Source organism: Camarhynchus parvulus, unplaced genomic scaffold (genome assembly GCF_901933205.1).
Source record: "Camarhynchus parvulus unplaced genomic scaffold, STF_HiC, whole genome shotgun sequence".
Classification (NCBI taxonomy): Eukaryota; Metazoa; Chordata; class Aves; order Passeriformes; family Thraupidae; genus Camarhynchus; species Camarhynchus parvulus.
Genome location: NW_022148259.1, coordinates 307398 through 333432, shown reverse-complemented (window position 1 = coordinate 333432; position 26035 = coordinate 307398). Strand labels below are relative to the sequence as shown.

At 56.5% G+C, this 26035-nt stretch overlaps 1 protein-coding gene across 1 annotated transcript; it reads left to right on the top strand.

Annotated features, from left to right (window-relative positions):
* The first annotated feature begins 72 nt into the window (after window positions 1-72).
* ATP4A (ATPase H+/K+ transporting subunit alpha) lies at window positions 73-25153 on the top strand. The gene is made up of 22 exons (XM_030970085.1): window positions 73-84; window positions 921-998; window positions 2372-2431; window positions 4539-4742; window positions 5165-5278; window positions 6572-6706; window positions 7244-7361; window positions 7988-8256; window positions 9662-9860; window positions 10901-11010; window positions 11566-11700; window positions 13164-13344; window positions 15693-15858; window positions 17369-17519; window positions 19432-19594; window positions 20694-20848; window positions 21601-21724; window positions 22279-22424; window positions 23297-23430; window positions 24219-24320; window positions 24838-24929; window positions 25125-25153. The coding sequence occupies exons 1-22, from the start codon at window positions 73-75 to the stop codon at window positions 25151-25153; spliced, it is 2877 nt and encodes a 958-aa protein (XP_030825945.1).
* The last annotated feature ends 882 nt before the right edge of the window (window positions 25154-26035 follow it).

Here is a 26035-nt window from a genome sequence, read left to right as displayed (position 1 = left end):
AGAGCGGGACAGAGCGGGACAGAGAGACCGGGACAGAGCGGGACAGAGAGACCGGGACAGAGCGGGAGAGGCATGGGCAAGGAGGTGAGGGGGAGAGGGAAAGGGGAGAGGGAGGAGGAGGAGGGAGGGAGGGGAGGAAGGAAGGGAGAGAGAGGAGAGAGGGAGGGAAGGATGGAAGGGGAAGGGGAGAGGGAGGAGGAGGAGGGAGGGGAGGAGGAGGGAGGGGAGAGAGGGAGGAGGATGAAGGAGAGGAGGGAGGGAGGGAGGAGGATGGAAGGGGAAAGGGAGAGATGGAGGAGGGAGGGGAGGAGGGAGGAAGAGGAGAGATGGAGGGGGAGGAGGATGAAGGAGGGAGGGAGAGAGAGAGGGATGGAGGAGGGGAGAGGAGAGATGGAGGAGGGAGGGGAGGAAGGACGGGAGAGAGAGAGGAGAGAGGAGGATGGGAAAGCGAAAGGGGAGAGAGGGAGGAGGATGAAGGACAGGAGGGAGGGATGGAGGAGGGAGGGGAGAGGGAGGGAGGATGGAGGAGGGATGGAGGAGGGATGGAAGGAGGGGATGGAAGGAGGGATGGAAGGAGGGAGGGAGAGGGGAGAGGATTGAGGGGGGAGAGGGAGGAGAGAGGGGAGAGGGAGGAGGATTGAAGGAGGGAGGGACGGGAGAGAGGGAGAGATGGAGGAGGATGGAGGGAGGAGGAAGAGGAGAGGGAGGAGGGAGAGGGCGGGAGGAGAGAGGGAAGGAGAGGGAGGGGAGAGGGAAGGGAAGGAGGATCGAGGGGAGAGGGAGGAGGGAGGGAAGGGAGAGAGGGAGGAGGAGGAGGGAGGGATGGGAGGAAGGGGAGAGGGGAAATGAGCCCCCCGAGCCTGGAGGAGGCCGAGACGGCCCGCCAGCGACCACGCCCCCACTGACCCCGCCCCCGGGAGAGGAAGGGAACGCGGCCGGGGGGGGGGCGGAGGAAGGAGCGGGAGCGGCTGGAGGAGATGAAGCGGGAGCTGGAGCTGGTTTGTACTGGGATATACTGGGAATGGACCGGGTTATACTGGGTTATACTGGTTTGTACTGGGATATACTGGGAATGGACCGGGTTATACTGGGTTATACTGGTTTGTACTGGGATATACTGGGAATGGACCGGGTTATACTGGGAGGGACTGGGAGGGACTGGGAGGACTGGGTTATACTGGGAATGGACCGGGTTATACTGGGTTATACTGGTTTGTACTAGGATATACTGGGAATGGACCGGGTTATACTGGGAGGGACTGGGTTATACTGGTTTGTACCGGGATATACTGGGAATGGACCGGGTTATACTGGGTTATACTGGTTTGTACTGGGATATACTGGGAATGGACCGGGTTATACTGGGAGGGACTGGGAGGGACTGGTTTGTACTGGGATATACTGGGAATGGACCGGGTTATACTGGGTTAGTACTGGTTTGTACTGGGATATACTGGGAATGGACCGGGTTATACTGGGAGGGACTGGGTTATACTGGTTTGTACTGGGATATACTGGGAATGGACCGGGTTATACTGGGAGGGACTGGGAGGGACTGGGAGGGACTGGGATATACTGGGATATACTGGGATATACTGGGTTATACTGGGATATACTGGGTTATACTGGGTTATACTGGTTTGTACTGGGATATACTGGGTTATACTGGTTTATACTGGGATATACTGGGAATGGACCGGGTTATACTGGGAGGGACTGGGAGGGACTGGGAGGGGATTTGGGGGTTACTGGTTTAAACTGGTCCGTACTGGTCCGTACTGGTCCGTACTGGTCCGTACTGGTCCATACCGGTCCATACTGGTCCGTACTGGTCCATACTGGTCCATACTGGTCCATACTGGTCTATACTGGTCCGTACTGGTCCGTACTGGTCCGTACTGGTCCATACTGGTCCGTACTGGTCCGTACTGGTCCATACTGGTCTGTACTGGTCCGTACTGGTCCGTACTGGTCTGTACTGGTCCATACTGGTCTGTACTGGTCCGTACTGGTCCGTACTGGTCCGTACTGGTCCATACTGGTTTATACTGGTCCATACTGGTCCATACTGGTCCGTACTGGTCCGTACTGGTCCATACTGGTCCGTACTGGTCTATACTGGTCCATACTGGTCCATACTGGTCCATACTGGTCCATACTGGTCCATACTGGTCCGTACTGGTCCGTACTGGTCCATACTGGTCCATACTGGTCCGTACTGGTCCGTACTGGTCCATACTGGTCCGTACTGGTCCGTACTGGTCCATACTCGTCCGTACTGGTCCATACTGGTTTATACTGGTCCGTACTGGTCTATACTGGTCTGTACTGGTCCGTACTGGTCCATACTGGTTTACGCTGGTGCCCGCAGGACGATCACAAACTGGACGTGAAGGAGCTCGAGCTGAAATACAACACGAGCACCACCAAGGTGAGAGTGACCAGTGAGTGACCACTGAGTGACCACTGAGTGACCACTGAGTGACCAATGGGTGACCAATGAGTGACCAATGAGTGACCACTGACTGACCATTGACTGACCACTGCCCTCTGCCCGCACTGAATAATAACTGACCCAATGACCACTACCAAGTGACTAATGACTGACTGACCACTGAGTGACCCCTGACTGACCACTGACCAATGACTGACCACTGAGTGACCACCGAGTGACCACTCCGTCTCTCACAGGGTCTGTCCGATGCGGCGGCGGCCGGGCGGCTGCTCCGGGACGGCCCCAACACCCTCACTGACCATTGAGTGACCACGTGACTCGACACAGTGACTAACGCTGCTCGGGCCCCCCCACTGACCATTGACTGACCATTGACTGACCACTGACCATTGACTGACCACTGACTGATCCGTGCCCACTGAGTGACCACTGAGTGACCACTGACTGACCACTCACTGACCACTGGAACTGAGGTGACCACCTGCTCACTCAGGCTGACCACTGGCGCGACGGCTGACTGACCACGACCACTGACCATTGACTGACCATTGACTGACCACTGACCACTGACTGACCACTGACTAACACTGACCAGACTGACCACTGACTGACCACTGACCACTGACTAACCACTGACCATTGACCACCATTGACTGACCACTACCTCCCTTCCCTCAGGGTCTGTCCGTGCGGGGGGGCCGAAGCGGCGCGGGACGGCCCAACGCGGCACGACCACTAACACCATGACTACCACTGACCATTGACTGACCACTGACTGACCACTGACTACCACTGACCACTGACTGACCACTGACTGACCCACTGACCATTGACTGACCACCTCACTATGACCACTGACTGACCATTGACTGACCACTGACCATTGACTGACCACTGACTGACCATTGACTGATCCCTGCCCACTCACTGACCACTGAGTGACCACTGACCACTGACTGACCACTGATGACTCCCCTGTCCCCTCCAGGGTCTGTCCGTGGGGCGGGCGGCGGCTGCTCTGGGACGGCCCCAACGCGCTCACTGACCACTGAGTGACCACTGACTGACCACTGACTGATCCCTGCCCACTGAGTGACCACTGAGTGACCACTGAGTGACCACCGGTGACGGCCCCCCCTCTCCCTCAGGGTCTGTCCGACTGACCGGCACGACCGGCTGACCGGACGGCCCCAACACCCTCACTGACCACTGAGTGACCATTGACTGATCCCTGCCCACTCACTGACCACTGAGTGACCACTGAGTGACCACTCCCTGTCCCCAGGGTCTTGTGCGGCGCGGGGCGGCTGCTCTGGGACGGCCCCAACGCGCTCACTGACCACTGACTGACCACTGACTGATCCCTGCCACTGAGTAACCACGAGTGACCACATGACCACTCCCTGCCCCTCATGTCCACTGACCGTGGCGGCCGGCTGCTCCGGGACGGCCCCAATGCCCTCACTGACCACTGAGTGACCACTGACTGATCCCTGCCCACTCACTGACCACTGACTGACCATTGACTGATCCCTGCCCACTCACTGACCACTGAGTGACCACTGACCACTGACTGACCACTGACCACTCCCTGTCCCCGGTCTGTCCGATGCGGCGGCGCTGAGCGGCTGCTCTGGGACGGCCCCAACGCGCTCACTGACCACTGAGTGACCACTGACTGACCACTGACTAACCACTGACCACTGACTGACCACTGACTAACCACTGACCACTGACTGACCACTGAGTGACCACTGACCACTCCGTCTCTCTCAGGGTCTGTCCGACGCGGCGGCGGCCGAGCGGCTGCTCCGGGACGGCCCCAACTTGACCACTAGTGCCCTGACTGACCATTGACTGACCACTGACTGACCACTGACTAACCACTGACCACTGACTGACCACTGAGTGACCACTGACCATTGACTGACCACTGACTATTGGCTGACCACTGAGTGACCACTGAGTGACCACTGACTAACCACTGACTGATCCCTGCCCACTCACTGACCACTGACTGACCACTGCCCACTGAGTGACCACTGAGTGACCACCGAGTGACCACTCCCCCCTGTCCCCTCAGGGTCTGTCCGACGCGGCGGCGGCCGAGCGGCTGCTCCGGGACGGCCCCAACGCTGCGACGCCCGCCGAGGGCACGCCGGGCTGCGTCCGCTTCGGCCGGCAGCTGGCCGGGGGGCTGCAGTGCCTCATGTGGGTGGCCGCGGCCATCTGCCTGATCGCCTACGGCGTGCAGGAGGGCGAGGGCGACCGCGGCAGCTCGGACAACGTGAGCGGCACACCTGGGCACACCTGGGGGCCGGAAAATGGGGAAAAAGGGTGAAATTTGGGGGGAAATCGATGGAAATTTGGGGTTTTTGGAGGGAAAATTGGGATTCTGGGCACACCTGGGCACACCTGGGCACACCTGGGGGCGAGAAAATGGGGAAAAATGGGGAAAATTGGGGGGAAATAGATGGAAATTTGGGGTTTTTGGAGGGAAAATTGGGAATTTGGGCACACCTGGGCACACCTGGGCACACCTGGTGGCACCTGGGCACACCTGGGCACACCTGGGGGGCACTAAAATGGGGGAAAACGGCAAAAATTGGGTGAAAATCGGTGAAAATTTGGGGTTTTTGGAGGGAAAGTTGGGATTCTGGGCACACCTGGGCACACCTGGGCGCCCCTCACCTGTGCCCACCTGTGCAGCTGTACCTGGCCGTGGCGCTCATCGCCGTCGTCGTGGTCACCGGCTGCTTCGGCTACTACCAGGAGTTCAAGAGCACCAACATCATCGCCAGCTTCCGCAACCTGGTCCCGCAGGTGGGCGCACCTGGGCACACCTGGGCACTCACCTGGGGGCGGGAAAATGGGGAGAAACGGCGAAAATTGGGTGAAAATCGGGTTAAAAATGGGGATTTTACAGGGAAAATTGGGAATTTGGGTGCACCTGGGCACACCTGGGCACACCTGGGCACACCTGGGCACACCTGGGGCGGGAAAATGGGAGAAAACAGCGAAAATTGGGGGAAAATTGGTGAAAATTGGGCGGAAATCGGTGAAAATTGGAGAATTTGGACACACCTGGGGCTGCATTCACACCTGGGGAGCCTCATTTGCATACCCGAGCCCTCATTTGCATACCCGAGCCCTCATTCCCGCATTCCCTTACCTGGGGGGGGCCTCATTTGCATACCTGAGATCCCACCTGCACACCTGGGGGATCTCATTTGCATACCCGAGGCCTCATTTGCATACCCGGGAAGCCTCATTTGCATACCCTAGCGCTCATTCCCTCACCTGGGGGGGCCTCATTTGCATACCTGAGATCCCACCTGCTCACCTGGGGCCTCACCTGCACATTTGGGGAACCTAATTTGCATACCTGAAGCCTCATTTGCATGCCTGGAGAGCCTCATTTGGGCTCATTTGCATACTTGAGGCCTCATTTGCATACCTGGCGTCTCGCCTACACACCTGGGGGTCTCACCTGTGGGCCTGGGGAGCTGCATTTGCATACCCGACGCCTAATTTGCATACCTGAGGCCTAATTCCCTCACCTGGGGGGCCTCATTTGCATACCCTAGCCCTCATTTGCATACCTGGGGCCTCTCTTGTGCACCCGTGCCCTCACCTGCACACCTGGGGAGCCTCATTTGCATAACTTTGAGGCCTCATTTGCATACCCTAGCCCTCATTTGCATACCCTAGCCCTCATTTGCATACCTGGGGTCCCACCTGCTCACCCGGGGCCTCACCTGCACATTTGAGGGACCTAATTTGCATACCTGACGCCTCATTTGCATACCTGGGGAGCCTCATTTGCATCCCCGAACCCTCATTCCTTCACCTGAGGAGCCTCATTTGCATACCCGAGCCCTCATTTGCATACCCGAGCCCTCATTTGCATACCTGGGACCTCTCCTGTCCACCTGTGCCCTCACCTGCACACCTGGGGAGCCTCATTTGCGTAACTTTGAGGCCTCATTTGCATACCCTAGCCCTCATTGCCTCACCTGGGGCGCCTCATTAGCATCCCCGAGCCCTCATTTGCATCCTCGCGCCCTCATTTGCATCCCCGCGGCCTCATTTGCATGGCCGCGCCCTCACCTGCAGCAAGCCACGGTGGTGCGGGCGGGGCAGGTGCTGCAGGTGAACGCGGCCGAGCTCGTGGTCGGCGACCTGGTGGAGATCAAGGGCGGCGACCGAGTGCCGGCCGACATCCGGGTGCTGGCGGCGCAGGGCTGCAAGGTGGGCGCACCTGGGCACACCTGGGCACACCTGGGCGCACCTGGGGGGGGAGAAAATGGGGAAAAACGGTGAAAATTGGGTGAAAATCGGGTTAAAAATGGGGATTTTACGGGGAAAATTGGGAATTTGGGCACACCTGGGCACACCTGGGGGCACCTGGGGGGGAGAAAATGGGGAAAAACGGTGAAAATTGGGTGAAAATCGGGTTAAAAATGGGGGGTTTGGGGAGAAAATTGGGAATTTGGGCACACCTGGGCACACCTGGGCACACCTGGAGGTGGAGAAAATTGGGAAAATTTGGTGAAACTTGGGTGAAAATTGGGTTAAAAATTGGGGGTTTAGGCGGGAAATTGGGAATTTGGACGCACCTGGGCACACCTGGGGGTGGAAAAATGGGGAAAAATGGCGAAAATTGGGTGAAAATCGGTGAAAATTTGGGGTTTTTGGAGGGAAAATTGGGAATTTGGGCACACCTGGGCGCTCCTGGGCACAGCTGGGCACAGCTGGGGGCTCAGGTGTGGGCGGGGCCCTGGCCAGGTGGACAACTCCTCGCTGACCGGGGAGTCGGAGCCGCAGACGCGCTCACCTGAGTGCACGCACGACTCGCACCTGGAGACGCGGAACATCGCCTTCTTCTCCACCATGTGCCTGGAGGGTGAGCGCACCTGGGCACACCTGGGCACACCTGGGCACACCTGGGGGCACGAAAATTGGGGGAAAACTGCGAAAATTGGGTGGAAATCGATGGAAATTCGGGGGTTTTGGAGGGGAAAATTGGGGATTTGGGCACAGCTGGGCACACCTGGGCGCACCTGGGGACACCTGGGGGTGTCTGGGTCTCACCTGGGTCCCACCTAGACACACTTAGGTCACATCTGGGTCACACCTGGGCACACCTGGGTCACCTGTGTTCCACCTCAGTCCCACCTGGGCACACCTGGGCACACCTGGGCACACCTGAGTCCTACCTAGGTCACACCTGGGCACACTTGGGGCACACTTGGGGCACACCTGGACACACCTGGGTCCCATCTAGACACACCTGGGTCACACCTGGGTCACACCTGGGGGTGTCCGGGTCCTACCTGGACCCACCTGGGCTGCACTTGGACATACCTGGGCACACCTGGTCACACCTGGGCACACCTGAGTCCTACCTAGGTCACACCTGGGCACACTTAGGTCACACCTTGGTCCCACCTGGGCACACCTGGGCACACCTGGGTCCCATCTAGACACACTTAGGTCACACCTGGTCACACCTGACTCTCACCTGCCCAGGTACGGCCACGGGCCTGGTGATCAGCACGGGCGAGCGCACGGTGATCGGGCGCATCGCCAGCCTGGCCTCGGGCGTGGAGAACGAGAAGACGCCGATCGCCGTGGAGATCGAGCACTTCGTGGACATCATCGCCGGCCTGGCCGTGCTCTTCGGCGGCACCTTCTTCGTGGTGGCCATGCTCATCGGCTACCCCTTCCTGCGCGCCCTCGTCTTCTTCATGGCCATCGTGGTGGCCTACGTGCCCGAGGGGCTGCTGGCCACCGTCACGGTACGGCGCGGGGCGCACCTGGGCGCACCTGGGGGCACCTGGGCGCACCTGGAGGGGGTGGGGTTTGTGCAGGTTGTGAGGTTCTTATGGGGTTCTACCAAAGGTGTTGAGGTTCTTATGGGTCCCACCACAAGGTGAGAGGTCAGGGTGACGCCTGGGCACACCTGGGCACACCTGGGCACACCTGGGCACACCTGGAGGGGGTGGGGTTTGTGCAGGTGTTGAGGTTCTTATGGGTCCCACCACAAGGTGAGAGGTCTGGGAGACAGGTGGGGATACCTAGGTACACCTGGGCACACCTGGGGACACCTGGGCGCACCTGGAGGGGGTGGGGTTTGTGCAGGTGTTGAGGTTCTTATGGGGTTCTACCAAAGGTGTTGGGGTTCTTATGGGTCCCACCACAAGGTGAGAGGTCAGGGTGATACCTGGGCACACCTGGGCACATCTGGGCACACCTGGGGGCACCTGGAGGGGTTGGGGTTTGTGGAGGTGTGAGGAATGTTTGAGGTGTTTATGGGTTCTACCAAAGGTTTTGAGGTTCTTATGGGTGCCACCACAAGGTGGGAAGGTCTGGAGGACAGGTGGGCATACCTGGGCACACCTGGGCGCACCTGGGGACACCTGGAGGGGGTGGGGTTTGTGCAGGTTGTGAGGTCCTTATGGGGTTCTACCAAAGGTGTTGAGGTTCTTATGGGTCCCACCACAAGGTGAGAGGTCTGGGAGACAGGTGGGGATACCTAGGTACACCTGGGCACACCTGGGGACACCTGGGCGCACCTGGAGGGGGTGGGGTTTGTGGAGTTCTTGAGGTTCTTATGGGGTTCCACCTAAAATCATGGAAGTTGTGAGGTCCTTATGGGCTCCATCACAATGTGAGAGGTCTGGGAGACAGGTGAGGACACCTGGGCACACCTGGGCACACCTGGGGGCGCCTGGAGGGGTTGGGGTTTGTGGAGGTGTGAGGAACATTTGAGGTTCTTATGGGGTTCTACCAAAGGTGTTGAGGTTCTTATGGGTGCCACCACAAGGTGGGAGGGTCTGGAGGACAGGTGGGGATGGGTGGAGATACCTAGAGACACCTGGGCGCACCTGGGGACACCTGGAGGGGTTGGGGTTTGTGCAGGTTGTGAGGGACGTTTGAGGTTCTTATGGGGTTCTACCAAAGGTGTTGAGGTTCTTATGGGTCCCACCACAATGTGGGAGGTCTGGGAGACAGGTGAAGACACTGAGAGACACCTGGGCACACCTGGGCACACCTGGGCACACCTGGGCGCACCTGGAGGGGTAGGAATTTGCGGAGTCCTTGACGTTTTTATGGAGTTCCACCTAAAACTCCGGAACTTCTGAACGTCCTTACGGGTCCCACCACAACCCCTCACCTGTCCGCCCCGTCTCACCTGGCCAGGTGTGCCTGTCGCTGACCGCCAAGCGCCTGGCGCGCCGGAACTGCGTGGTGAAGAACCTGGAGGCCGTGGAGACCTTGGGCTCCACCTCGGTCATCTGCTCCGACAAGACGGGCACGCTCACCCAGAACCGCATGGCCGTGGCGCACCTGTGGTTCGACGGGCAGGTGCACGCGGCCGACACCACCGAGGACCTGTCGGGTGAGGAGAGGGCGCACCTGGGCACACCTGGGGACACAAAAACTGGGGGGAAACGGCGAAAATCGGGTGGGAATCGGTGGAAATTTGGGGTTTCTGGAAGGAAAATCGGGATTTTGGGCGCACCTGTGTCACCTGTGTCTCACCTGTCCCATGTCACCTGTCCATATCTCACCTGTCCATGTCCCACCTGTCCCATCTCACCTGTCCCATCTCACCTGTCCATATCTCACCTGTCCATATCTCACCTGTCCCATCTCACCTGTCCCATCTCACCTGTCCATATCTCACCTGTCCATATCTCACCTGTCCATGTCTCACCTGTCCATATCTCACCTGTCCCATCTCACCTGTCCCATCTCACCTGTCCATGTCTCACCTGTCCATATCTCACCTGTCCATATCTCACCTGTCCATATCTCACCTGTCCGTATCTCACCTGTCCGTGTCTCACCTGTCCATGTCTCACCTGTCCATATCTCACCTGTCCATATCTCACCTGTCCCATCTCACCTGTCCATGTCTCACCTGTCCATGTCTCACCTGTCCCATCTCACCTGTCCTTATCTCACCTGTCCATGTCCCACCTGTCCCATCTCACCTGTCCATGTCTCACCTGTCCATGTCTCACCTGTCCCATCTCACCTGTCCATATCTCACCTGTCCATATCTCACCTGTCCCACCTGTCCCATCTCACCTGTCCATGTCTCACCTGTCCATGTCTCACCTGTCCATATCTCACCTGTCCATGTCTCACCTGTCCATGTCTCACCTGTCCATGTCTCACCTGTCCCATCTCACCTGTCCATATCTCACCTGTCCATGTCTCACCTGTCCATGTCTCACCTGTCCCATCTCACCTGTCCATATCTCACCTGTCCATGTCTCACCTGTCCATGTCTCACCTGTCTCACCTGTCCATATCTCACCTGTCCATATCTCACCTGTCCCATCTCACCTGTCCATGTCTCACCTGTCCATATCTCACCTGTCCCATCTCACCTGTCCATGTCTCACCTGTCCATGTCTCACCTGTCCCCAGGTGAGGCCTTTGACCAGAGCTCGCCCTCCTGGGCCCTGCTCAGCCAGGTGATCTCGCTCTGCAACCGCGCCCAGTTCAAGCCCGGCCAGGAGGGCGTGCCCGTGGCGCAGGTGAGGCTGGGACGGACTGGGACATACTGGGTTATACTGGTTTGGACTGGTTTGGATTGGGTTATACAGGGACATACTGGGAGATACTGGTTTGGACTGGTTTGGACTGGTTTGTACTGGGATATACTGGTTTGGACTGGTTTGGGTTGGTTTGGACTGGGTTGTACTGGTTTATACTGGTTTGTACTGATTTATACTGGTTTGGACTGGTTTGGACTGGGACATACTGGGTTATACTGGTTTGGACTGGTTTGGACTGGTTTATACTGGTTATAATGGTTTGGAGTGGTTTGGGTTGGTTTGGACTGGTTTGGACTGGTTTGGACTGGGATATACTGGGATATACTGGTTTATACCGGTTTATACTAGTTTATACTGGTTTGTACTGGTTTGTACTGGTTTATACTGGTCCATACCGGTCCATACGGTCCATACCGGTCCATACTGGTCCATACTGGTTTATACTGGTTCATACTGGGAGGGACCAGGCCGGGGAGGTGGGCGTGTCCTCACCGCGGCCCCGCCCCTCTCCTCCCCCCGCCCCGCCCCCCCCAGCGTGACGTCATCGGCGACGCGTCGGAGTCGGCGCTGCTGAAATTCGCGGAAGTGACGTCAGGGCCGGTGGCGGCCGCCAGGGGGCGCTTCCCGAAGGTGGCGGAGCTGCCGTTCAACTCCACCAACAAATTCCAGGTGAGCACAGGTGAGGGACAGGTGAGGGACAGGTCAGAGACAGGTGAGAGACAGGTGAGAGACAGGTGGGACAGGTGAGATACAGGTGAGAGACAGGTGAGAGACAGGTGAGACAGGTGAGGAGCTGCCGTTCAACTCCACCAACAAATTCCAGGTGAGCACAGGTGAGGGACAGGTGAGAGACAGGTGAGAGACAGGTGGGACAGGTGAGGGACAGGTGAGAGACAGGTGAGGAGCTGCCATTCAACTCCACCAACAAATTCCAGGTATGGACAGGTGAGAGACAGGTGAGAGACAGGTGAGGAGCTGCCATTCAACTCCACCAACAAATTCCAGGTATGGACAGGTGGAGACAGGTGAGATACAGGTGAGAGCTGCCCTTCAGCTCAGCAACAAATTCCAGGTATGGACAGGTGAGAGACAGGTGAGATACAGGTGAGATACAGGTGAGACAGGTGAGATACAGGTGAGACAGGTGAGGAGCTGCCGTTCAACTCCACCAACAAATTCCAGGTGAGCACAGGTGAGACACGGGTGAGAGACAGGTGAGATACAGGTGAGATACAGGTGAGGAGCTGCCGTTCAACTCCACCAACAAATTCCAGGTATGGCCACAGGTGAGGGACAGACAGGTGAGATACAGGTGAGATACAGGTGAGACAGGTGAGATACAGGTGAGACAGGTGAGGAGCTGCCGTCAACTCCACCAACAAATTCCAGGTGAGCACAGGTGAGACACGGGTGAGATACAGGTGAGAGACAGGTGAGATACAGGTGAGACAGGTGGGACAGGTGAGAATGGACAGGTGGGACAGGTGAGATACAGGTGAGATACAGGTGAGGAGCTGCCACCCGGACGGTCCCACGTATATCTCAGGTGTGGCCCAGGTGTATCAGTTACACTACAGGTGATATACCCAGGTGAGCCACAGGTGTATCCCAGGTGTATTCAGTTACACTCAGGTGTATCCCAGGTGTATCCCAGGTGTATCATGTTACACTCATGTGTAATCTCAGGTGTACCCAGGTGGTATCAGTTCACCTCCGGGTGTATCTCCATCTCCCGTGTACAGGTGTCTGTGCATGATCCGGTCCCCAGCAGCTCCTCGGTGACTCAAGTGCCCCCCAGGTGTGTCCCAGGTGTATCTCAGGTGTATCCCAGGTGTGTCTCACCTGTCTCACCTGTCTGTATCTCACCTGTACAGGTGTCTGTGCACGAGGCAGGTTCCCAGCAGCTCCTGGTGCTCACCCGAGGCCCAGGTGACTCAGGTATCCCAGGTGTATCAGTTACACTCGGCGGGTCCCAGGTGTATCTCAGGTGTATCCCAGGTGTATCAGTTACACTCAGGTGTATCCCAGGTGTATCCCAGGTGTATCCCAGGTGTATCAGTTACACTCAGGTGTATCTCAGGTGTACCCAGGTGTATCAGTTACACTCAGGTGTATCTCTCTCACCTGTACAGGTGTCAGTGCACGATGCCGGCTCCCAGCAGCTCCTGGTGCTCAAGGGCGCCCCCGGGCGGGTCCTCGAGCGCTGCTCGGGGGCGCTGCAGGGGGGGGAGGAGCGGCCGCTGGACGCCGAGTGGAGGCGGAGCCTGGAGGGGGCGTGTCTGGACCTGGGGGGGCGGGGCGAGAGGGTGCTCGGTGAGTGGGGGCGGGGAGGGATGTGGGCGGGGCTGGGAGCGGTGGGGGCGGGGAAATGGTGCCCGACCCCTCCCCCCACTGCCCCACCCCTTCCAGGTTGTTCCTGGTCCCCAAAATGGCCCCAAAATGGCCCCAAAATGTCCAAAAATGGCCCCAAAATGGCACCAAAATGGCACCAAAATGTCCCCAAATTCCTGAAATGTCCCCCCAGCGACACCAACATCCCCAAAATGTCAAAAAATGGCCCCAAAAATGGCCCCGAAATGTCGAAAAATTGCCCCAAAAGTGGCCCCAAAAATGGCCCCAAAATGGTCCCAAAAATGGCCCCAAATGTCCCCAAAATGGCCCCAAAAATGGCCCCAAAATGGTCCCAAAATGGCCCCAAAAATGGCCCCAAAATGGCCCCAAAATGGTCCCAGGAATGGCCCCAAAATGCCCCAAAATGTCCCCAAAATGCCCCCAAATTCCTGAAATGTCCCCCCAGCGACACCAACATCCCCAAAATGTCCAAAAATGGCCCCAAAAATGGCCCCAAAATGGCCCCAAAATGGTCCCAATGGCCCCAAAATGGTCCAAAAATGGCCCCAAAATGGCCCCAAAATGGCCCCAAAAATGGCCCCAAAATGGCCCCAAAATGGTCCCAGGAATGGCCCCAAAATGTCCCCCAATGTCCCCATTGCCCCCAGTGTCCCCGATGTCCCCAATGTCCCCAATGTCCCCAATGACCCCAATGTCCCCAGTGTCCCCCATTGTCCCCAATGTCCCCCCAATGTCCCCAATGTCCCCAATGTCCCCAATGTCCCCCCAATGTCCCCAATGTCCCCAATGTCCCCAATGTCCCCAATGTCCCCCAATGTCCCCCAATGTCCCCAATGTCCCCATGTCCCCAATGTCCCCAATGTCCCCCCAATGTCCCCAATGTCCCCAATGGTGTCCCCAGTGTCCCCAATGTCCCCAATGTCCCCAGTGTCCCCACTGTCCCCATTGTCCCCAATGTCCCCATTGCCCCCAACGTTCCCAGTGTCCCCAATGTCCCCACTGTCCCCATTGCCCCCATTGCCCCCAGCTATCCCAAAAATGTCCCCAATGTCCCCAGTGTCCCCACTGTCCCCCCGTGGCCCCAATGTCCCCAATGTCCCCCAATGTCCCAATGTACCCAATGTCCCCCAATGTACCCCAATGTCCCCAATGTCCCCAATGTCCCCAATGCTGTCCCCATACGCCGCAATTCCCCAATGTGTGACCCCCACTGTCCCCATTAGTCCCCAATGTCCCCATTGCCCCCAGCGTTCACAGTGTCCCCAATGTCCCCCAATGACCCCATTGCCCCATTGCCCCCCAATGTCCCCAATGTCACAATGTCCCAGGGGGACCCCCAATATCCCCATGTCCCCAGTGTCCACAATGTCCCCACTGTCCCCATTGTCCCCACGGCCACAATGTACCATATACATGTCCCCCACAATGTCCCCAATGTCCCCAATGTCCCCACGCGTCAGGGTTGCTGTGCGCCACTGGCTCGCGGGCACTGTCCCCGAGGGGACAACGGGGGGGGACCCTGGGCACAGGGGGCATCTGGGGGGACATTGGGGGCCTTGGGGTCATTGCGGGACATTGGGGACAGTGGGGACATTGGGGACTTTGGGGACACTTGACGGGGGCGGGGGACATTGGGGACATTTGGGGACATTGAGGGATTTGGGACAATTTGGGGATTGGGGACATTTGGGGACATTGGGGACATTGGGAGACATTTGGGGACATTGGGACATGGGGACATTGGGGACATTGGGGACATTGGGGGGACATTGGGGACATTGGGGGCATTGGGGACATTGGGGACATTGGGGACATTGGGGACACATTGGGGCATTGGGGACATTGGGGACATTGGGGGCAATGGGGACACTGGGGTGGTTAGGGACATTGGGGACATTGAGGGGATTTGGGACAATTTGGGGGATTTGGGGACATTTGGGGACATTGGGGACATTGGGGGACATTGGGGACAATGGGGGGATTTGGGGACAATGGGGGGATTTGGGGACATTTGGGGACAATGAGAATTTGGGGACAATTTGGGGGAATTTGGGGATTTGGGGACAATGACAATTTGGGGATATTTGGGGACAATTTGGGGGGATTTGAGGACAATTTGGGGGCATTTGGGGACAATGAGAATTTGGGGGAATTTGGGGACATTGGGGAGGATTTGGGGACAATTTGGGGACAATTTGGGAGGAATTTGGGGACATTTGGGGACACTGGGAATTTGGGCACATTTGGGGGACACTGGGAATTTGGGGGCAATCCGGGCGGTTTCCGGTGAGCCCCTCAGGTGCCGCCAGCCCAGGTGAGCCAGGTGTGTCCCCCCCAGGTGATCATGGTGACCGGGGACCACCCGGTGACGGCCAAGGCCATCGCGGCGCAGGTGGGCATCATCTCCGAGGGCAGCGAGACCCCCGAGGACGTGGCCAAGCGCCTGCACCTGCCCCTGGAGCAGGTAACGCCCAGGTGAGTGCACAGGTGGGACACGAGTGCACAGGTAATGCCCACGTGAGTGCACAGGTGAGACCCAGGTGAGCACAGGTGAGACACAGGTGAGCACAGGTGAGCGCACAGGTGAGCACAGGTGAGACCCAGGTGAGCACAGGTGAGACACAGGTGAGCACAGGTGAGCGCACAGGTGAGCACAGGTGGGACAGGTGAGAGCCAGGTGAGACACAGGTGAGAGCCTCACCTGCCCCTGGAGCAGGTAACGCCCAGGTGAGTGCACAGGTGAGACACACATGAGTGCACAGGTAACGCCCAGGTGAGTGCACAAGTGAGACACAGGTGAGCACAGGTAACGCCCAGGTGAGTGCACAGGTGAGCACAGGTGAGCACAGGTAACGCGTGAGTGCACAGGTGACACAGGTGAGCACAGGTGAGACAGGTGAGCACGGGAAGGGACACAGGGAGACCCACCCTGGAGCAGGTAATGCCCAGGTGAGTGCACAGGTGAGACCCAGGTGGGTGCACAGGTGAGTGCACAGGTGAGCACAGGTAACGCCCAGGTGAGTGCACAGGTGAGACAGGTGAGCACAGGTAATGCCCAGGTGAGCGCACAGGTGAGCACAGGTGAGCACAGGTAACGCCCAGGTGAGTGCACAGGTGAGACCCAGGTGGGGCAGGTACAGCCCAGGTGAGACTGGGCTGAGCCAGGGGGCGGGACCAAGGTGGGTGACTGGTGGGTGACAGGTAACTCAGGTGTGTCCCAGGTGTGTCCCAGGTAACTCAGGTGTGTCCCAGGTAACTCAGGTGTATCCCAGGTAACTCAGGTGTGTCCCCTCGCAGCCAGGCCCGTGCTCGCGTGACGGGCTCCGAGCTGGGGGTGCTGGGTGTGTCCCAGGTAACTCAGATGTATCTCAGGTGTATCTCAGGTGTATCCCAGGTAACTCAGGTGTATCCCAGGTAATTCAGGTGTATCCCAGGTGTGTCCCAGGTATCTCAGGTGTGTCAGGTGTGTCCCAGGTAACTCAGGTGTGTCAGGTGTGTAACAGGTGTATCCCAGGTGTATCTCAGGTAACTCAGATGTATCAGGTGTGTCAGGTGTATCTCAGGTGTATCCCAGGTAACTCAGGTGTGTCCCCCTCGCAGCCAGGCCCGTGCCCGCGTGGTGACGGGCTCCGAGCTGGGGGTGCTGGGTGTGTCCCAGGTAACTCAGATGTATCTCAGGTGTATCTCAGGTGTATCCCAGGTAACTCAGGTGTGTAACAGGTGTATCCCAGGTGTCTCAGGTGTATCCCAGGTAACTCAGGTGTGTCCCCCTCGCAGCCAGGCCCGTGCCCGCGTGGTGACGGGCTCCGAGCTGGGGGTGCTGGGTGTGTCCCAGGTAACTCAGGTGTATCCCAGGTGTGTCACAGGTAACTCAGGTGTATCCCAGGTGTATCCCAGGTGTATCCCAGGTAACTCAGGTGTGTAACAGGTGTATCCCAGGTGTGTCAGGTGTGTCCCAGGTAACTCAGGTGTGTCCCCCTCGCAGCCAGGCCCGTGCCCGCGTGGTGACGGGCTCCGAGCTGGCCGCGCTGCCCCCGGGCGCCCTCGAGGAGCTGCTCCGCGCCCACCCCGAGATGGTTTTCGCCCGCACGTCGCCCCAGCAGAAACTCGTCATCGTGGAGAGCTGCCAGCGCCTGGTGGGCACACCTGGGCACACCTGGGCACACCTGGCCGGTGGCCCCAACGTCCCCGCTGTCCCCAAACCCCCATTTCCCCCGCTTTTTCCCCATTTTTCCCTTTTTTTCCCCCAATTTTTCCCCCAATTTTTCCTTTTTTTTTCCCCTTTTCCCCTTTCCCCATTTTTCCCTTTTTCCCCCTTTTCTTTTCCCCTTTTTCCCTTTTTTCCCCCTTTTTCCCTTTTTCCCTTTTTCCCTTTTTTTTCCCCATTTTTCCCCTTTTCCCCCTTTTTCCCTTCTTTTTTTCCCCCATTTTTCCCTTTTCCCCCATTTTTCCCCTTTTCCCCTTTTCCCCATTTTTCCCTTTTCCCTTTTTTTCCATTTTCCCTTTTCCCCAATTTTCTCCTTTTTCCCCAATTTTTCCCTTTTTTCCCCATTTTTCCCTTTTTTCCCCATTTTCCCCCATTTTCCCCCATTTTTTCCTCTTTTTCCCCCATTTTTCCCTTTTTTCCCCATTTTTCCCTTTCCCCAATTTTTCCCTTTTTTCCCCCATTTTTCCCTTTTTTCCCCATTTTCCCCATTTTTCCCCCATTTTTCCCTTTTTTCCCCATTTTTTCCTTTTTTCTCCCCAATTTTTCCCTTTTCCCCCATTTTCTTTTTCCCCTTTTTCCCCTTTTTTCCCCCATTTTTCCTTTTTTCCCCATTTTTCCCTTTTTCCCATTTTTTTCCCCTTTTTTCCCCTTTTTTCCCTTCCCCCTTTTTCCCTTTTCCCCTTTTTTCCCCTTTTTCCCCCCATTTTTCCTTTTTTCCCATTTTTCCCTTTTTCCCCCTTTTTCCCCTTTTTTCCCTTTTTTTTTCCTTTTTTTTCCCCATTTTTCCTTTTTTTCCCCTTTTTTTCCTTTTCCCCCTTTTCCCCTTTTTCCCCTTTTCCCCTTTTTCCCCATTTTCCCTTTTTTCCCCCTTTTCCTCCTTTTTTCCCTTTTCCCCCATTTTTTCTCTTTTCTTTTTCCCCATTTTTCCCTTTTTTCCCCATTTTTCCTTTTTTCCCCATTTTTCCTTTTTCCCCATTTTTCCCTTTTTTCCCTTTTTCCCTTCCCCCTTTTCCCTTTTCCCCATTTTTTCCTTTTTTTCCCCCATTTTTCCCTTTTTCCCCCATTTTCCCTTTTTTTCCCCCATTTTTTTCCTTTTTTCCCCATTTTTTTCCATTTTTGGGCTGACTTCCCCCCCTTTTATTTGTTGGGTTTTTTTACCCGTTTTTTCCCATTTTTTCCCCAAAATTCCTCATTTTTTCTCAATATCCCCAAATGTCTCCAATACCCCCAATTTCCCCAATTTTTCCTCAATTTTTTTCCCCAATTTTCCCATTTCTTGGCCATTTTCCACCCGATTTTCACCCAATTTTTTTGTGTTTTTTCCCAAATTTTCCCAATTTTGAAGTTTTTTTCCCATTTTTCCCATTTTTCCCATTTTTTCCCCACATTCCCGATTTTTTTCAATGTCCTCAATGTCCCAAATATCCCCAATTTTTCCTCTAATTTTTTCACCATTTTTCACCCAATTTTCACCAATTTTTTTTGTGTTTTTTCCCAAATTTTCCCAATTTTGAAGTTTTTTTCCCCATTTTTCCCATTTTTCCCCCACATTCCCCATTTTCCCCAATGTCCCCAATGTCCCAAATATCCCCAATTTTCCCTCCAATTTTTCCACCATTTCTCACCCAATTTTCACCCAATTTTCTGGTTTTTTTCCCAAATTTTCCCATTTTCCCCCCAAATTCCCCAAATTTTTAACCCCCCCAACATCCCCCAAAGTCCCCCATTCTTTCCCCATTTCTCCGCCATTTTTCACCCATTTTTCACCCGATTTTCCCCATTTTTTGAGGGTTTTTTCCCGTTTTTTCGCTGATTTTCTTCTTTCCGTTTCCTCCCCCAAGGGCTCGGGCGGTGACAGGTGCGGCGTGAACGACTCACCTGCGCTGAAGAAGGCCGACATCGGCGTGGCCATGGGCATCGCCGGCTCCGACGCCGCCAAGAACGCCGCGGACATGATCCTGCTGGACGACAACTTCGCGTCCATCGTAACGGGCGTGGAGCAAGGTGAGAAACACACCTGGGCAGGTGAGACACACCTGAGATAGGTGTGGGACAGGTGACACACCTGGGACAGGTGTGGGACAGGTGATCCTGCTGGACGACAACTCCGCGTCCATCGTAACGGGCGTGGAGCAAGGTGAGAAACACACCTGGGCACACCTGAGACAGGTGAGACACACCTGAGATAGGTATGGGACAGGTGTGGGACAGGTGTGGGACAGGTGATCCTGCTGGACGACAACTTCGCGTCCATCGTAACGAGCGTGGAGCAAGGTGAGCTCACCTGGGCACACCTGGGACAGGTGAAACACACCTGAGATAGGTGTGGGACAGGTATGGGACAGGTGAGACACCTGGGATAGGTATGGGACAGGTATGGGGCAGGTGAGACACCTGGGACAGGTGTGGGACAGGTGTGGGACAGGTGAGATACCTGAGATAGGTGTGGGACAGGTGTGGGACAGGTGTGGGACAGGTGAGATACCTGAGATAGGTGTGGGACAGGTGTGGGACAGGTGTGGGACAGGTGATCCTGCTGGACGACAACTTCGTGTCGATTGTAACAGGCGTGGAGCAAGGTGAGCTCACCTGGGACAGGTGAGACACACCTGGGACAGGTACGGTACAGGTGTGAGGACAGGTGCAGGGACAGGTGTGGATACCTGTCCCCAGTCACCTGTACCTGTCTCTGCTCACCTGGGCCATTCCCACACCTGTCCCCACACACCTGGAGGGGTCACACACCTGTCCCACTCCTGTCCCCACACACCTGGGCTGTCACACCTGTCCCACACCTGTCCCTGCTCACCTGGATTGTCACACCTGTCCCACCTGTCCCACTCACCTGGATTGTCACACCTGTCCCACACCTGTCCCCCTCACCTGGAGGGGTCACACACCTGTCACACACCTGTCCCTGCTCACCTGGATTGTCACACCTGTCCCCGCACACCTGGATTTTCACACCTGTCCCCCTCACCTGGAGGGGTCACACACCTGTCCCACACCTGTCCACGCTCACCTGGATTGTCACACCTGTCCCACACCTGCCCCACACACCTGTCCCACACCTGTCCCCCTCACCTGCCGGCCCCGCCCCCAGGCCGGCTGATCTTCGACAACCTCAAGAAGTCGATCGCCTACACGCTGACCAAGAACATTCCGGAGCTGACGCCGTACCTGATCTACATCACGGCCAGCGTGCCCCTCCCCCTGGGCTGCATCACCATCCTCTTCATCGAGCTCTGCACCGACATCGTGAGTGCGCACCTGGGCGCTCACCTGGGCGCGCACCTGGGCGCTCACCTGGGGGCGTGAAAATGGGGGAAAACGGCGAAAATTGGGGGAAGATCAGTGAAATTGGGGGGTTTTGGCACACCTGGGCACGCCTGAGAGGGATAGGAACACACCTGGGCACACCTGGGGCACCTGGGCACACCTGGGCACACACCTGGGGGTGGGGAAATGGGGGAAAACAGTGAAAATTGGGGGAAACCGGTGAAATTTGGGGGTTTTCGGCACACCTGAGCACACCTGGGCACACCTGGGGTGGAAAAATGGGGGAAAACGGCGAAAATTGGGGGGAAATCGGTGAAATTTGGGGGTTTTGGGCACACCTGAGCACACCTGGGCACACCTGGGGGTGGGGAAATGGGGAGAAACGGCAAAAATTGGGGGAAATCGGTGAAAATTCGAGGAAAATCGGTGAAAATTGGAGAATTTGGGGGCACACCTGGGGGCAGTTATAACACACCTGGGCACACCTGGGCACACCTGGAAGGGGATAAATGGAAAAACCGGGGTGAAATTGGGGTGGAAAATGGGGATTTTGGGGGGGTTTGGGGTTACCTGGGCACACCTGGGGCACCTGTGCTCACCTGGGCACACTTGGGGGCGGGAAAATGGGGAAAAACGGCAAAAATTGGGGAAAAATCGGTGAAATTTGGGGATTTTGGGCGCACCTGGGCGCACCTGTGCTCACCTGGGCACACCTGTGCTCACCTGGGCAGTTCCCCTCGGTGTCGCTGGCCTACGAGCGCGCCGAGAGCGACATCATGCACCTGCGGCCCCGCAACCCCCGGCGCGACCGGCTGGTCAACGAGCCCCTGGCGGCCTACTCGTACTTCCAGATAGGTGAGGGGCACACCTGGGCACACCTGGGCACACCTGGGCACACCTGGGCACAGCTGGGGGTGGGGAAAGGGGGGAAATGGCAAAAATTTGGGGGAAATCGGTGAAAATTGGAGGATTTGGGGACACCTGGGCACAGCTGGATTTGGGGTTACCTGTGAGCTGAAACACCTGAGGCTTCACCTGTCCCATCTCACCTGTCCCATCTCACCTGTCCCTGTCTCACCTGTCCATATCTCACCTGTCCATATCTCACCTGTCCATGTCTCACCTGTCCATATCTCACCTGTCCATATCTCACCTGTCCATATCTCTCCTTTTCTTTTCTCTCCTTTCTCCTTCTCCCTTTTCCTTTTTCCCTTCCCTTCTCTTTCCCTCTTCCCTTTCCCTTCCCTCCCCTTTTCCCTCCTCTTTTTTTCTCCTTCTCCCTCTCTCCCCTCCCCTTTTCTCTCCTTTCTTTTCTCTCCCCTTTTCCCTCTCCTCCCTCTTTCTTCCCCTTCCCTCTCTCCCTCCTCCCCTTCCTTCCCCTTCCAATCTCACCTGTCCCACCTGCCCAGGTGCCATCCAGTCCTTCGCGGGCTTCACCGATTACTTCGTGGCCATGGCCCAGGAGGGCTGGTGGCCGTACCTGGTGCTGGGGCTCCGCCCGCGCTGGGAGGACGCGCACGAGCAGGAGCTGCAGGACAGCTACGGCCAGCAGTGGGTGGGGCACCGCACCTGGGCGCACCTGGGCGCTCACCTGGGGGCCGGGAAATGGGGGAAACGGCGAAAATTTGGGGGAAATCGGTGAAAATTGGGGAAAATTGGGGGAAAATCAGTGAAAAATGGAGAATTTTGGGACACCTGGGCACACCTGGGCGCTCACCTGGGCACACCTGGGGGTGGGGAAATGGGGAAAACGGCGGAAATTGGGGGAAAATCAGTGAAAATTGGAGGGAAATCGGTGAAAATGGGGGAAAATTGCAGAAAATTGGAGAGTTTGGGGACACCTGGGCACACCTGGGCACTCACCTGGGGGCGGGGAAATGGGGAAAATCGGTGAAAACTGGGGGGAAATCGGTGAAATTTGGGGGGGAATTGGTGAAAATTGGGGGCGAATTGGTGAAAATTTGATTTTGGGGACACCTGGGCACACCTGGGCACACCTGGGCACACCTGGGCACACCTGGGAGGGGATAAATGGAAAAAAACCGGGTGAAATTGGGGTGGAAAATGGGGATTTTGGGGGGGTTGGAGTTACCTGGGCACACCTGGGCACACCTGGGCACGGAAAATTGGGGAAAAAAATGGAAAAAATTGTGGGGAAATTGGGAAAAAAAAAGAAAATTTTGGGAAAATTTGGGGGAAAATGGGGAAATTTTGGGGAAAATCAGGGAAAATGGGGAATTTGGGTTCACCTGGGCTCACCTGGGCACACCTGGGGGTGGGAAAATGGGGAAAAATGCGAAAATTTGTGGGGAAATTGGGGAAAAATATGAAAATTTTTGGGAAAATCGGGGGAAAATGGGGAAATTTTGGGGAAAATTGGGGGATTTGGTCTCACCTGGGCTCACCTGGGCTCACCTGCGCCCGCAGACGTTCGGGCAGCGCCGGTACCAGCAGTACACCTGCTACACCGTGTTCTTCATCAGCATCGAGATGTGCCAGATCGCCGACGTGCTGATCCGCAAGACGCGGCGCCTCTCCCTGTTCCAGCAGGGCCTCTTCAGGTGGGCACACCTGGGCACACCTGGGCACACCTGGGGGTGGGGAAAATGGGGGAAATCGGCGAAAATTTGGGGAAAATCGGTGAAAGTTGGAGGAAGATTGGCGAAGATTGGGGGATTTTGGGACACCCGGGCACACCTGGGCACACCTGGGCACACCTGGGGATGGGAAAATGGGGAAAAATGGTGAAAATTTGGGGAAAATCGGTGAAAATTTGGGGAAAATCGGTGAAAATTGGGGGATTTTGGGACACCTGGGCACACCTGGGCACACCTGGGAGGGGATAATTGGAAAAAAACCGGGTGAAATTTGGGTGAAAAATGGGGATTTTGAGGGGTTTGGAGTTACCTGGGCACACCTGGGCACACCTGGGAGCGGGAAAATGGGGGAAAAAAGCAAAAACGGAGGGAAAATCGGTGAAAATTTGGGGGGAAATCGGTGCAAATTGGAGAATATGGGGGCACCTGGGCACACCTGGGCACACCTGGAGGTAGGGAAATGGGGAAAGATGGGGAAAATTCGGGGAAAATTGGGGGAAATCCAGTGAAAATTGGGGGTTTTGGGCACACCTGAGCGGGATAGGAATTTGGCAAAAAATTCGTGAAAATTGGGGGATTTTGGGGACACCTGGGCACACCTGGGACAGGTGTGGTACACCTGGGGGCGGGGAAATGGGGGAAATCGGTGGAAATTTGAGGGAAAATCGGTGAAAATTGGGGATTTTGGGATACCTGGGCACAGCTGGGCACAGCTGGGCACACCTGGGGACGCTCAGGTGTGTCTCTCTCAGGAACCGGACCCTGCTGGTGGCCATCGTGTTCCAGGTGTGCATCGGCTGCTTCCTCTGCTACTGCCCGGGCATGCCCAACGTGTTCAACTTCATGCCCATCAGGTGAGCCCCGGCACACCTGGGCACAGCTGGGCACACCTGGGCACACCTGGGAACCCCAAAAACCATCTGGGCACCCCTGACACACCTGGGCACACCTGGGCACACCTGGGACCAAAACCACCTGGGCACTGCCCCTGACACACCTGGGCACACCTGGGCACACCTGGGAACCCCAAAAACCATCTGGGCACTGCCCCTGACACACCTGGGCACACCTGGGAATTGCCCCGACACACCTGGGTACCACCTCAGTGCACCTGGGCACACCTGGGGTGCACATGACAACCCCAAAAACCACCTGGGCACTGCCCCTGATGCACCTGGGCACACCTGGGCACACCTGGGAACACCTGGGCACCACCATAAACACACCTGGGCACACCTGGGGCACACCTGGGCATCCCCTAAACACACCTGAGGACACCAAAAACCACCTGGGCACACCTGGGCACTACCCCAGACACACCTGGGGCACACCTGGGCACACCTGTCTCTCACCTGGGTCTCACCTGGGCAGGTTCCAGTGGTGGTTGGTGCCGATGCCCTTCGGGCTCCTCATCCTCGTCTACGACGAAATCCGGAAACTCGGAGTGCGGCGACACCCGGGCAGTGAGTGACACACCTGGGCACACCTGGGGACACCTGGGGCACCTGGGGGCACCTGGGGGCACCTGGGCACACCTGGGGGTGGGAAATGGGGAAAAAACTGCAAAAAAATGGGGGGAAATGGTGAATTTGGGCACACCTGGGCACACCTGGGGCTTGTCCTGTCCTCACCTGTCCGGGTTCTCTCTCCACCGCCAGGTTGGTGGGATCGGGAACTTTACTACTGAGAGCAACACCTGGGCACACCTGGGCACACCTGGGCACACCTGGGCACACCCAGGGCCCTCCTTGGATACCTGGGACCTCCCTTGGACCCTCCCTGAACACCTGGAACCCACCTGGGCACACCTGGGCACACCTGGGCACACCTGGGACTCACTTGGGACACATCTGGGGCACCTGGAACCCACCTGGATCTCACCTGAAACCCACCTGGGCACTACCTGGGACCCACCTGGACCCACCTGGAATCTACCTGGGCACACCTGGGCACACCTGGGCACACCTGGGCACACCTGGGACCCTCCCCGAACACCTGGGCACACCTGGAGACACCTGAAACCCACCTGGATCTCACCTGGGACCCACTTTGGGCACCTGGGACTCACCTGGGACACCTGCACTCGATCCCCTCCCTTCCCCACCATCCCCCCCCAAATAAAGGCACAGGTGACTCAGCCAGGTGTGTTCAGGTGCGTTTATTGTTCAGGAAAAGATCCCCCCAAAAAAAAAATCTCCCAAAAACCAAAAAAATCCGCCCAAAAATGTAAAAAAAACGCCCAAAAAATTAAAATAAAATCCCCCCAAAAATTTTTAAAAATCCCCCAGAATTTAAAAAAAACCCCCCAAAAAATTTTAAAAAATCCCCCCAAAAATTTTAAAAATCCCCCAAAAATTAAAATAAATTCCCCCAAAAAATTAAAAAAAATCCTCCAAAAATTAAAAAAAAATCCCTCAAAAATTAAAATAAATTCCCCCAAAAAATTACAAAAAAATCCCCAAAAAATTAAAAAAAATCCCCACAAAAATTAAAAAAATCCCCACAAAAATTTTTAAAAAATGCCCCAAAATTAAAAAGATCCCCAAAAACCCCAAAAATTGCCCCAAAA

Coding starts and splice junctions, on each gene's coding strand:
- ATP4A (XM_030970085.1), top strand. Junction 15,859..17,368: donor CTGGAGCAGGTAACGCCCAG/GTGAGTGCACAG, acceptor TCCCCCTCGCAG/CCAGGCCCGTGCCCGCGTGG. Junction 17,520..19,431: donor TGGAGAGCTGCCAGCGCCTG/GTGGGCACACCT, acceptor TCCTCCCCCAAG/GGCTCGGGCGGTGACAGGTG.